The sequence below is a fragment of the Pterocles gutturalis genome, unplaced genomic scaffold (assembly GCF_000699245.1).
Source record: "Pterocles gutturalis isolate BGI_N339 unplaced genomic scaffold, ASM69924v1 scaffold39107, whole genome shotgun sequence".
NCBI lineage: Eukaryota > Metazoa > Chordata > Aves > Pterocliformes > Pteroclidae > Pterocles > Pterocles gutturalis.
The window spans coordinates 262-12,761 of record NW_010111560.1 but is presented as its reverse complement, the minus strand read 5'-3'; the positions used below and the strand labels follow the sequence as shown (position 1 = coordinate 12,761).

Sequence of the window (12,500 nt, the reverse complement as noted above, 5' to 3'; positions counted from 1 at the left end):
TCAGCTAAACATATGCGTGGGATTTTTTTCTTTGAAGAGTCTACATTTGGAGTTTGAAGTTTTCTGGAAGAAAAGAGGCAGAAAATAAAATAGGCAGGCTCCTGGAGAGAGAACTAGAAAATAAAATTTTTGCATCAAAGTGTGAGTTTTACAACAGAAGAAATACTAGAGAAACTCAGGCTCTTCCTGTTGTGGTGGAAGTATGTGAGCGGTGTCAGCAGCGAGGAGAAGAAGCACGGATGGGGATAAGAAATAAACGGACAATGCGAATGTTGTCATCCACTGGGGTGTTTCACTACTGTTGATGAAACAAACGCGAAAACAATCTCAGCATGCAGGTCTTGCAAATGTACTGAAGCGGATACTTCCTGAGGGTTTCTGGAGGGGGCTCTGGGAAACAAAGATAGCCGTGCTAAGGAATCGGTTAGTTTCTGTGCTGTCTGCCATGGTGTTTCATAGTTAAGACTCGGGCACTGTTGGAGGAAGAAGTAATTTTACGGTCTGAAAATAGCATCACGAGGACATTTTGAGAAGGAGTGGTAGTTTCTGATTTGGAGAAGGCTAAAGCTGGGCAGTTTACGGTTACATTTTTCTGGAATCAGTCACAATATTCTTTATATGCCAAGGCTAAGGGGTTGTTTCTACTACAGGTAGATGTTGTTGCTAAATAGGAGTAACATTCTGGAAAGTGCATCCCATTGTAAGCGTGTTAATACAGCAGCATGCTGTGGATGCCAGGTCAACCTTTGTGCAGCTTTTTTGTTGTATCCTAAACTTTTATCCTCATCATTGTCCTCTGAAATAATTTTAATTTTTTGCTGAAAATCTGTAAGTGGGAATTTTGTACGTTTTCTGTTAGTTTTGGTCTGTACTGAGATTCACAGTGAAGTAACTAAAACAACAACTTAGCAATTATTTCGAGGCACTCTGGGCTTCATCAGCCTAGGAGTTGGTTTTGTTCACGTGGAAATGGGCTGTATCTCTGAGGAAGACAAAGTATCCTTAGTTTATCACTATTGCTGACTCTTCATTCTTCTGGACTTTAATATTTCACTTTTTTTTGTTAGTGTGTGAAGTTAATGGTGGTGCTTTGTAGTAACAGTGAGTGAGCACAGTGGATAGGGGAGCAGCAAGTGGTTATCCTCTGTTGTCTTTGAGATCTCTCCTGATTTCCTAACTGAAAGAAGTTCTGTTAGAATTAGGAGGGAAAACCACTGGCATGTTGAAGCTCTGGCGGTCAGGAAGCCGTGTGCTTACCTTGGTAGTGAAGTCAGTGGTTAATACTGAAGGCCAACAGAAAGAAATTGGGAGGGGACAATCTGCAAATCAAATTGAAATAGATTGTTAACTAATCCTTCCAAATTTTATTTATTAATTTTGTAATTATACCAAATGAAATCCTCACAAGCTACTCTGATTGCTTGGCTTACCTCAATTTATATTCAAATCTCAATAAAATACATTTCAGCCTTTTCTTAATGAGAAGATGAAAAATGCTATCCTGTGGAAGAGTAGGGGACACACATTCCAACATTCCAAGCAGTCACCTGTTTGCTTTTTAGTGTTGCTATTGAATTTGTGTTTAACTCAAGATTAAAGTATGAGCTGACATATTTGAGTAAGGATATCTTTAAGCCATGAGTTCTTAAAAATGGACACAGAATTGATTAACAGAAAGAGATTTTAAAACTTGAAGGATGCTGAATAACGAAGACATTGTATTACTGTTTGATTAGATGCACAAAGCAGAGTTTCATGAAGACCTGTAATGATACTGGAGTCCCACTGTACAGACAAAATGTTGGGTGTTTTTGTGGCAGTGATGGAAGGGGAAGGGTCCTCACTCGTGTGAAGAGGGGCAGGTGCTGCGTGGGGGGTGCTGACGGGCAGAGGGCAGGGAGCTTCCCTTGGGAACCCGCCTTGGACCACGCAGAAACAGGCGGTGCCCCGGGAGGTGCCGATGTTGGATAGAAGGGGGATTAAAGCAGCAGTCCTGCCCTTCACACAGACAGGGCTAAAGCATTAGTATTGCTGGCAGGCAGTTTGTTCCCTATGTGCTAGACAGCACTCAAACAGCGAGAAGTATTCCCCATCCTCAATGGATGCACCATTTTACTAGGCAGCAAAGCTTTTAAATGCTAGCAAGAACTTGTCGGTGACTGCCATTTACTCACAAGTGTGTATCTCAGGTCACCTCTGAAGCTTTCAAGGGGTTTATATTATTTTTGAAAGACAGGTTTGTGTATGCTTTTCACAGTGGGTCTTTTTCACCAAAACAAGTGATTCATAACGACAGGATTTTGGTCAGATTTTCTAGATGACTGGAGATAATTTTAAATGATCTTCATTGTAAATTTAAAAAAATACAACCGAAAACAAGAAGACTTTGCCCTCTAAATATAGGTGACTTTGTCCAAAATGAGCTAAAGTACAAACCTAGGTTTGCTTTCCCAGTTAATAAAATGTGCTATTAATGGGACAGTGAGCAAATGTCACATTCACATGTTGGTGTCTGTCAGAGCAAATCAAAGTCTACTGTGTGGCACAAGAGGTAAAAAACCCCACATTGTAATAAAACTGTCATAGGATCAGTGTCTCCTGCTTTGTAAATAAACACCTCTGCTTTGCCTCAGTATTTCTGTAACATCCGGAGACTATTATCCTGTGCTGGTGCTCTGGTTCATTGGCAGTTTCACTTAAACAGTTAAACAATAATTTGAAATGGAAAATGTTCTGCCCATATTCCTTAGTTCCTTTGTGTTTTTTTTTTTTACCCCAGTATTTTTTATGTTTTTTTTTTTTTAATCAATTGCTCTAGTAATTGCGTCTTGTTTTTTGTTACACAGGAAAATACCGAACTGCTCACAAACCTCATTCAAAGCCAAAAGTATCAAACGTTTTTGAGGTAGATTTTCCAGCGAATGGAAGTGATACAAAATCAATGGGCCGTTTTCAGTCAGAGGAAGAGCTGTGGGCCCGGTTAGAAGAGCTCGAGAGACAAGAAGAGATACTTGGTGAACTTGACAGGTATAGGACTGCTGTAGCACATTCAGGTTTGGAGTTCAGAAAGCTATAGGTGTGTGATTCTGTTTGTACACAAAGGATCTCACTGTAAGTGCAAATAGCTGACTAGACTGATGCAGTTAAAATTATAATAGGTGGAAGAAGGGTGGAACATGAACAAAGTGTGCACTGCAAGGCCAAAGGTGCTAAAATCTGCCTTTCTGCAACCACGGCAGTCCAGCATTATAGTATTTTTTCCTTGAGATGATAGAAAAGGGTGAAATAAAATCCATTTCCCACAGGATAGGAAAATCCATCGTTTACAATGTAGGAGTTAGACATTTAGTGTTTAATGACATCCTTAGATCTATTCTGATCCTAAAGCAATACATATGTCACTAGCCAAAATGTCACAGTTCTGGTATTTCCAGTTGACATGGAAAGCAGATAGTCATTCGTACAGAGTATAAAAAAAGTTCCACAATCTGTCTAAAAATATAATACCTGGGTAAAGAAAATGATGTGCAGGCTTGTTCATTATTTTATATGCCTGTCTCTCTCAAGAGTATGAAGTGCCTCAGTTCACTTAGATATTTTTCATTTCATAGGATGCCTGATACAGTTGAGACAAATGGAGAAGATACAACCTCCTCTGAAGAGGAGAAAGAAGATAAGAGGACAGATCTGAATGGGACATATAGAGCCGAAGACTGTATTACTCAGGGCAACTTCCATAAAGAAGTAACAAATTCAGACTTGTTCGGTGGCCAAGTTAATGGGTCTACTTATTATCACAGTGATGATGAAGATGACAGAGATGTTGGAGATAGCTCTGTTCCAACTATTTTTTTCTCTCACACTGTTGAACCTAAAAGGGTTTGTACTCTATTATCTTTCTCTCAAAAGATTGCATAAAACATACATATCACATCTAATATAGAAAATTTTAGATAATGTAGATAATGTAGAATGATAACTGTAGGTGACATTTATTTGGATTTTTTTTGAATGCTTGAAACTCATGGTTTAGGTCCTGCAGTTTCAAATATGGTATTAAAAAAAATGATCTTCAGATACCTTGCTGTTCTGGCTTCTGGCTGTTGTAAAAAGCAGTATCCTGTCCAGGAGTTTTTGAAATGACTTTTTACTTGACTTGAAATTGACTGTTGAACAGCTCTGCTGTTGGGCAGGGTTTGAATAAGCACATTAGTGCAAAGAAATGCCCCACCCTAGTGCAAGTGGTAAAGAATGAACAGTTGACACTATGAGTGTCACTGTTCATACATCTGTTTAACTTGTCTATGCTTTGTAGTCAGCAGCTGCTTGGATAGGAGAATGTCAGAAGTCAGTTGATCTGAAGCCTGGTGATTGTTGATTTTATGGTCTAGACCATAATTTGTGTTCAATTTTCAGGTAAGAATAAACACAGGAAAAAATACTACTTTGAAATTCAGTGAAAAGAAAGAAGAGGCCAAGCGTAAAAGGAAGAACAGCAATGGCAATGGCCATGCAACTCCAGAACTGCCTAACATCAAAACCCCAGCAGACATTTACCGGTGTGTAATTTATACCATTGATGTGTGAGCTTGCCCCTTAGTGGACCTTCTCTTTTCATTTCTGTTCACCTATAGTATGAAACTGAGCCTACCATTTCCTGAAAGATCAGCTGGAACTGAATTTACAACTTAAAAATGAACGTTTGTGGCTTCTGCATGGTTGCTGTGCTTTCATATCCATAAAACATTTTGGAGCTTAAAATTTCCTTTTCCAACTAGCAATTCATCATTTACCTACTTTTTCTGAGCTTCTGAAATTGAGGTAAATTTGCCAGTATGTATCATCTGCATAAAAGAATACAGCAGTCTGTTATGTATTCTGGTCAATGCCATGTCATTTGCTTCTGTGTTTGTTTTTGAAACATAACTGACCAGATTAGCACTTGTAATACTCCTCTTTTCCCAATTACTAATTGCTGGTTTTTGCTCTTTCTTCCAGTATCTTCAGAATATAGTCAGGTCTTTTGCATATTTTCTCTTGCGTTCTCTCTCCCTGACTTTAGTCCATCACTGTCTCTATTCTCCGTAAAAAGAAGTGCTCACCTGTGGAACACCCACACTCAAGAGAGCTTGAAAAATAATGCTGGGCTTAGAGGACTGTATAAAATAGTAAACTAAGGTGACAGGAGAGTTAAAACAAGTATTTAGGTTTGTAAAGATAAACATAGACACCCATTAGATTGGTTGATTAAATGCTTGTGAAAATCACACTGCATTTGTATGTTGGTGTATTCAGGCACCTAAACATCTTAAAAAATGTGTCGCAAAGTGGGAAAAGTTAAAACCCATCCTGTAATTACAGTTGCTGAGGCTGAAGATGAGATAAAGGATTCTTTCATGGTGCTCTCCCAGTGCTCTGCAGAGGAACTCCATCTTCTGTAGAGATACGCAAGTGTTCCCATGGAGTGCCTGATGAATAAAGCTGTTCAGAAACGAGTAACACCCTTAAAAACTCATCCAGTCGTTGGGCTCCTCTTTTATGAGTTTGATTAAATTGGCACTGTCTTCTAATGCCACTCATTTTCCTCCACCCATCCTTGACTTACTTTAAGTCATGGAGATGGAGTACAAACTGTAGGAAAAGTCCTCTTTATCAGTTTTCAGTCTGTTAATACTTGAAAATTGGCTTTGTTTTGATCTGAACTTAACAGCTGATATTTTTAATTCTTTTTTTTAACTGAAAGCAGAAGACTGTGGCACTCGTCAGGAAAAACCTTAATCCTTTCCATGTGCAATGAATGTTTCAAGTATTTGTTTTTATATTCTACATTTGACAAGGACTTCATTCTTCCATCATTGTGACTTTCTGTTTTCTGACAGAAACAACCCTGACAATCATTTAGTTTACCTTTTTTCTAACCTTTTGTAACTCACACTGTTCTGTTTTCTGACACATTTCGAAGAGCTATACATTTTCTGCTGAGTGTACCAACTTAGTGCTTGAATAAAGGGCGTAACAGTGTTTGCTCTGCAGAATTGATGCTTGTACGTTGGTAAATAAAATGCCTCTAAAGGTACAGTATTGTAATTCTGCAGCAAAAAAGTTGGAAAAGCACATCATAATTAATTTGTACAAAAGACAAAGCAAGATCACTGTAAATTTGTCATCTGATCCTGAAATGGTTTATTAAAGCTAACATTTTCTTTTATAGAGTCTTTGTTGATGTTGTGAATGGAGAATATGTCCCTCGTAAATCAATTTTGAAGTCTCGAAGCAGAGAGAACAGTGTTTGTAGCGATACCAGTGAGAACAGTGCTGCCGAGTTTGATGACAGACGAGGAGTTCAGAGGAGTATTAGCTGTGATGAAGCTACTCAGAGTGACAACAGCGAAGGCATACTGGAGGAAGAGGAGGAGGAGGGGCAGCAGCAGCTACCAAAAAAGCCTCCTCCCTCTTCAGGGACAACCGAGGTACAGTTTTTAATTAATTATTGATTGTTGGCAGGGATAAAAATGAGAAATCTAATGACTGTAGTTGCCTCTACCATCAGTTTGATTTCTTTAAAATAATTTTCTAACTCCTAGAAAATAATTTTCTAACTAGTTTGCTTCAGAAGGATATTATCAGGTGACAAGCTTCTGTCATACGCATTCTAGGGGCAGAGGGGAGGAGACTTCCCCAAGACCTGAAGCTCTTCCATAAAGATCTGACAAAGTCATCACTTCCTGCTGTTACTGAAATCAGAATCATGTCTACTGGGTCATCCTGAAAATTTCACTGCAGGTTATACATCAGGATTGAAAAAAAAAAAAAGAGAAAAATCTGTGCTTCGTAGTTGATGAGAGGGAAGAGTTGATTCTCTGTAACCTGTGTTGCACAGGTACCAGACAGCTAGTTTCCAGGTGGTGTTTTTAAGTTTTAAAACACACAAATATCAGTGGAGTTATTTTTTGGAATTGCCCTGTGGAAGGAAGCATAATACCTCTACTCATCCTATTCCAGACGAGGGCCGTTAGTGATCCCAAACAAATCCATTTTCACACATTTGGAAAGTTCAGAGCTTCATCATAAAGCAAAGAGGCCGTACGCTATAAGGGAAAATGTACAGTTGCTTAGTGACTGGATGAGTACAAGAACTAAATGGAGCTGTTGCTCTGAAATTCATGGCATAGAGTATTCTTCATTTATATTTTGTAAGAACTTAAACTAATTTTTTCAAACTAAAATGAAACTGAGTTTTCAGTAGTTCCAAATGCAACGGGCAAGTTCAATTAAAATACCAGTTTTAGAAAAATTATTTTTGACAAGAAATGAATTCTTCATAAAAGCTATTGTGTGAATCATTTTTCATACAAACAGCTACAGACAAATCCAGGCAGGATGTGAGGGTTCAGGGTGGAAGATCCATCTGTAGAGTTAGCACTTCACATTGTATGCTTTCTGGAATATGTTTGGTATATTTTTATACAACATCTAAGTACACTTTAGATGTTACCCATTAGTCCATTTTCTGAATATGGCATGATTATTCTCTACAGTATAATGTACTTTCTAAGTAACTGAAGGAGAGTGAGCAAAACACTCCAGTTAAAGACGTGCCTTCTTAAAAGCTGTTTTGCTTTTGTTTGTTTTTGTGGGTGTTTGAAATACATGATTTCTCCATTACCATTTGCAACACACTAACTTTTTTTCTTGTTTCTAATTTTACCACGATCATTTTAGGCTGTATTTTGCTTACCTGTTTTTGAAAATGAGCATGTTGTTGGGAGTTGTGTACAGGCATGGCTTTGGGCATACTTTGGCTATTGGAGCAGAAAACAAAAAAACACTGCTTTTTTGCAGGTCCTGCAAGAAAAGAATGGCTGGTTTGTTTGGCTTTGTTTTTGTTGGTAACCAAGTTATGAAAAAGCAGAACTAAGCACAGTTAATAAATCTGGTGCATTCCTTTGTGCCCAGTATGAGCATCAAACCTTGGATGTAAACTGCTTCCCCTTGTCCTCAGGCATTCTGAATTTTCTGTTTTCAATACATAGTAGGGTGATTTGTTCTTAAATATGTTTATGAAAAGTAGTTCTGAGTTGCTTTTTTCCCAGTGTTTTCCAAGAAATACGGTCATTTCTTAGCTAAGTTAAAAAGGATTAAGTTATGTAATCAGCTGCATATAAATTATAGTTTTTAAACATTAAATGTTTTTATTAGACCTTTTATAGAGAGAAAAAGTTGGAAGCAAGTTTGCTGTTCTCTTAAGTATAAATTGCTTTCACCATTTTTTGATCATATTTGGTAAGGAGAAAAGAACAAACAACATATGTGCTTGCCAATTTGTATGCAGCGTGTCAGCTTGATGCAATTAGAAGATATTAAGTCATAAAATATGACGTATGATGGAAATGCTGACATACTCCAACTTTGCAAAATCTCTCAATTTCTTATCCAAAATGAAACTATATATTACATCAGCTGTTTTATTTCTTGAGCATGTATCAGTGAGGAAGCAAATTTCTAGATCATTTATGCAGTAGGAATGAGATTAAGTAGTACTTTTAAAACACTGTCGTTCATTCAGTCATCTTTGAACAAGCTATATTTTGAGGTTAATTACAATTCGGTTACTTATGCAAGGAACAATCATTGATTTAAAGATATTTCTTTACTTTTGATTAAAAGAAATAACAATCCTAATCAGGCTAATATAGGGTAATGACCTTATGGGCATAGCTTCACATTTGCATTTTATTAGCTCATTTTGAGTATTCTCTTCTGTTGTAGGCATTTTCCGGAACTGTTATAGAAAAGGAGCCTTTGTCTCCCTCCTTAATACCACACCCAGTCATTGCTCACCCAGTCCTGCCTACCATTCTGGAGCGAAAATCAGAGGAAGTTTTGTCCGAAGCATCAGAAGGAACTACAAAGAGGATTTCAAAATTCAAAGCTGCCAGAATGCAACAGACTAACTAGGTCCTGCCTAGCCAGCCAAAGCTGGAGTACTCATGCCTAGTTTCACATTTGTTGAGATCATGTAAAACTATATGCGTTACACCTAGCTAGTTGAAGGGGTGTCCTATGTTAATTTGGCATTGGTTATCCTTTAAACGTTTATTGGCAACATTAAAAAAACAAAGTTCAGTGTTTGAACAATTGAGTATTCATCTCAGTTTGTCGATTTCCCCCTGTGCTGTCAGCACCTTTGTATATGTTTGCCTTATGATAGCAGCACTTGGGTTCTTTTCCAAAAACTGTTCCTTACATACATTGTTTTTGTGTTTAAACCTAATACAGGCAGTTTTGTGCCAGCTGTGATGTTCTACATACCATATGGACCATTTTAAGGAAACTTTTCACATTTCAAATAGATTCACCAGTTATATTGCATTACTTGCTTTAGCATTTTAAGACACACTTAGTATTCACATTGTTGTAGGTTTTGCAACTAGGTGTCTGCTAAAAGTTTTTTTCCTTCTTTCAAACCTCTCTGATATCTCACTGTACAGATCTATAAAATGCTGGGTTCATGTACATTGCAGGGAAGTTTCTTTGATGGAAAAGGGTATTTTGTAAAATTAAATTTTCAGTAAAAAAGCTGTGAAAGTTGTGGGTTTTTTGTTGCTTTACTACTGATTTGGAAACAACATGGAGAGGTTTTTATTTTGAACTTGCATTTCTAGCTTGAAGTGTTTACTGCCACATGGACATAAAAGCAGTCCATTCTCTTCTGCCATTGTGTTTTAACCTCCTGCTAATGAATGTCCATGGAAATTGAATGCTCTTAAGGAGAGAAGCATAGACTCAGACTCTGATTACAAAATCTCGTAGTTCTTTTGTATACTCAGAAAACATTTTAATTGTCTTAGGAATGCCCAGAGGGATTCAGCACTAAGGAAAAATGTCCTAGTGCTTCAACTTTATTTCAAAATGCAACAGCACTGCAGCACTCGGGGTCCAGTTTTGTGTATCCTTCTCTTGACCAAGAGCAATCCCAGCTTTAGGAGTCCCTGCCCAGCAGCTCCTGCCTGTCTTCGTGCCATTCCCTCCCTTGCGCTGACACAGCTTTTGTTGGGGCTACCCCTTAAACCATAATAGGTGTCGGAGCTGGGTTTAAAAAACAAACTACTGGGTCTGGGTTTTTTTTTGAATAGTTGTGTGTGTTTTCTTAAGGCTAGCGTGTTTCCTTATCTGTTCTCAGCATGTCTGTATCAGCACAGTTAGAGGGGTAAAGTGTTGAGCAAGGACAAGGGAAAGCGTAGGCAGAGGGCACGAGGAGCTGGAGTACCTTAAACCACAGCTGAAAAAGTGAGGAAAAAAGACTTGGGAGGCATAAGGAAGAATTTGCTTTGGGCTGCAGTTCTGTGGCTTCGTAAATGCGCAGCCTGAGAGCCTCCAGCATCTAGTTTTCCAAATCTTGGCCATCCATGAACAGGGTGTCAGCTAATGCTGCTTCCTCACCTTCCCCTGAAATAGCCGTGCCTTGCGCTGGTATCCTTTGCTCTCAGATCACAGCACCGAGCTTGCAGTGAAGCTTCTTACGTTACAACAGAATCACCAACTCCCCTTTTCAACGCTGTTTTCTTTCTGTGCTTAAAAGGCAGGTGAAAGCATTGGAACTTCTTTTTCTAAGGTGACACTTAAAAAAACCTGCACTCATCTGACTCTGATGTTCTCTGCCATGCGTTGGGGGAGGTGGCGCAGTTTAATGGGCAGAAAACGCTGGTGACTTGCGTGGGGGGCCAAGAGCTGGGGTCCCTGCTGGGGGGAGCGGCCCGCTGAAGCCGTGGGGCTGCGTTTTCCCCACGATATGGGACAAATTGTGTTTTGCTGAAAAAAAAAAAAGGGAAAGTTGTGCAGCCCTCCCACCCCCAAAGCTCGCCCGCTGGGTGGGGGCAATCTGTTTTAAGCAGATCTTGAGAATCACGTGAAAGTGTTAATGATTAACTTGATTCATGCTCAAATGCGGATTTTTTTTTTAAAGCATATTGCATTAGTACTAAAATAAGCCATCAATGCCAGTCCACCCTCTATTCACGGCTAAATATTTAAAGGAGGTTATTTATAGCTTCTTTAATGAATTCTTGGCTAAACAAAATGAAATTATGTCCTAGAAAAGTAGAAGCTATTTTGTAACCAGAACAGTGCAACTGTAAAATATAGTGCCATGAATATGTATTTTAAATAACAAGGGGTTGAGATCCAAGACTACCAGACATGGGTAATTAGAGGGAAAAGGAGAGAAAAAGAGAGAGAGAGAGAGAGAAACCCCTTTAAAAAAGATTTATTTAGATATCTCCTGAAATACTTCCCACTTCTAGTTACTTCAACAAAACCAAATGCCCCTTGTCACCATAGATCAGTTTCAAATCAAAATTAATTCCTTGCTTGTTTTCTTTTTTCTCCTCCCCTTTTTTCACATCCCTGCTCACGGGAAAAAGTAGGATAAATGCACCTTGGGTTTTAATGAATTATGGCCTCGGTTCAGGGAAGCATCCTTACTCAGGAATGCACTTTGGCATGTGCTTATGTCTCAAAGATTTTTGCAAAGAAGAATGGAGTGAACCACATGGTAAAACTAAGCACATGAGTGTTTTCCCTAATAGGGAGCTTGAATGTGTCTGTGCCCTTTTTGCAGTATATTTAATTGTCAGAGGGCTTGCAGGCTGGAATGATCCTGCATCTTTGGTCTCTTCACTTGGGCTTCACCAGTAGATTCACTGTGCAGTGCCCACACCAAGAAGAGATGGCTGCAGGCTTTCTGGAGAATGTTTGCAAGTGCTTAAAAATAAAGAAATCTACCAAAGCAGAAAAAAACCTAGACAGAGTAAAAAAATGATCACATGAAGGCCCATCTCAGCAAGGACTCAAAATGGCTTTTTATGCAACGCTGGAGCCAACAGTGCATGCAGATGACCACCAATGCACAGATGAAGCAAACACGAGGATGAAGCGACAGTGCCCCAGATTTGAGACATGTAAGGTTCCTGGTAGTAAATTCATCTGTTGGTGTGAGTGTCTTTTTTGCCCCAGTGCTGCAAGCCCTTGATGGCTCTTCCTGCTGCCACTGCTGGAAGGGCTCCTTGTCTGCCCAGGATTGCTGCCGAGGGCTCCAGGCAGGGGCTGAGGAAAGAGGTTTTGGTTCTTCCCAGTGTTTCCCGAGAGATTTTGCATGTCTTTTTTAAGGATGTGGCCTAGCTGGGGTTGGGGTGGCTTTGGCAGCTGGTCACGACGTGGGCCAGCAATGCATGTGCTGGAAGGAGCCCAGACCTGTCCCTGTGTCCCCAGCCCACTCAGGCACCAGCAAGCAGTGCCAGCTGAAAGTGCAGCAGCCATGACTTCACAACAGTCATGTGGAAATGCAGCAGGAGAAAAAAATGGGGAAAGACATTGCTGCACAAGGTGTCTTTGGTCCTAGTCCTAGTGCTTTTTCCCCCGAAGACGAGTGAAAAACTGGCAAAGGGATGAGAGGACTTCATGCAGCCTCCAGCTGCGTTAGCAAAGCCGCCCTTTGCCCA

At 39.5% G+C, this 12,500-nt stretch overlaps 1 protein-coding gene across 1 annotated transcript in view; it reads left to right on the top strand.

Moving 5' to 3' along the window:
• Positions 1-9,588, top strand: part of URI1 (URI1, prefoldin-like chaperone) — a gene marked incomplete at its 5' end in the record, with an annotated part of 30,217 nt that extends 20,629 nt beyond the window's left edge. Inside the window, 5 exons of the mRNA XM_010073769.1 lie at positions 2,847-3,027; positions 3,612-3,879; positions 4,417-4,559; positions 6,212-6,470; positions 8,770-9,588. Coding sequence (XP_010072071.1) covers positions 2,847-3,027; positions 3,612-3,879; positions 4,417-4,559; positions 6,212-6,470; positions 8,770-8,958 — 1,040 coding nt within the window. The remainder of the gene's footprint in view (positions 1-2,846; positions 3,028-3,611; positions 3,880-4,416; positions 4,560-6,211; positions 6,471-8,769) is intronic.
• Positions 9,589-12,500: the final 2,912 nt, after the last annotated feature.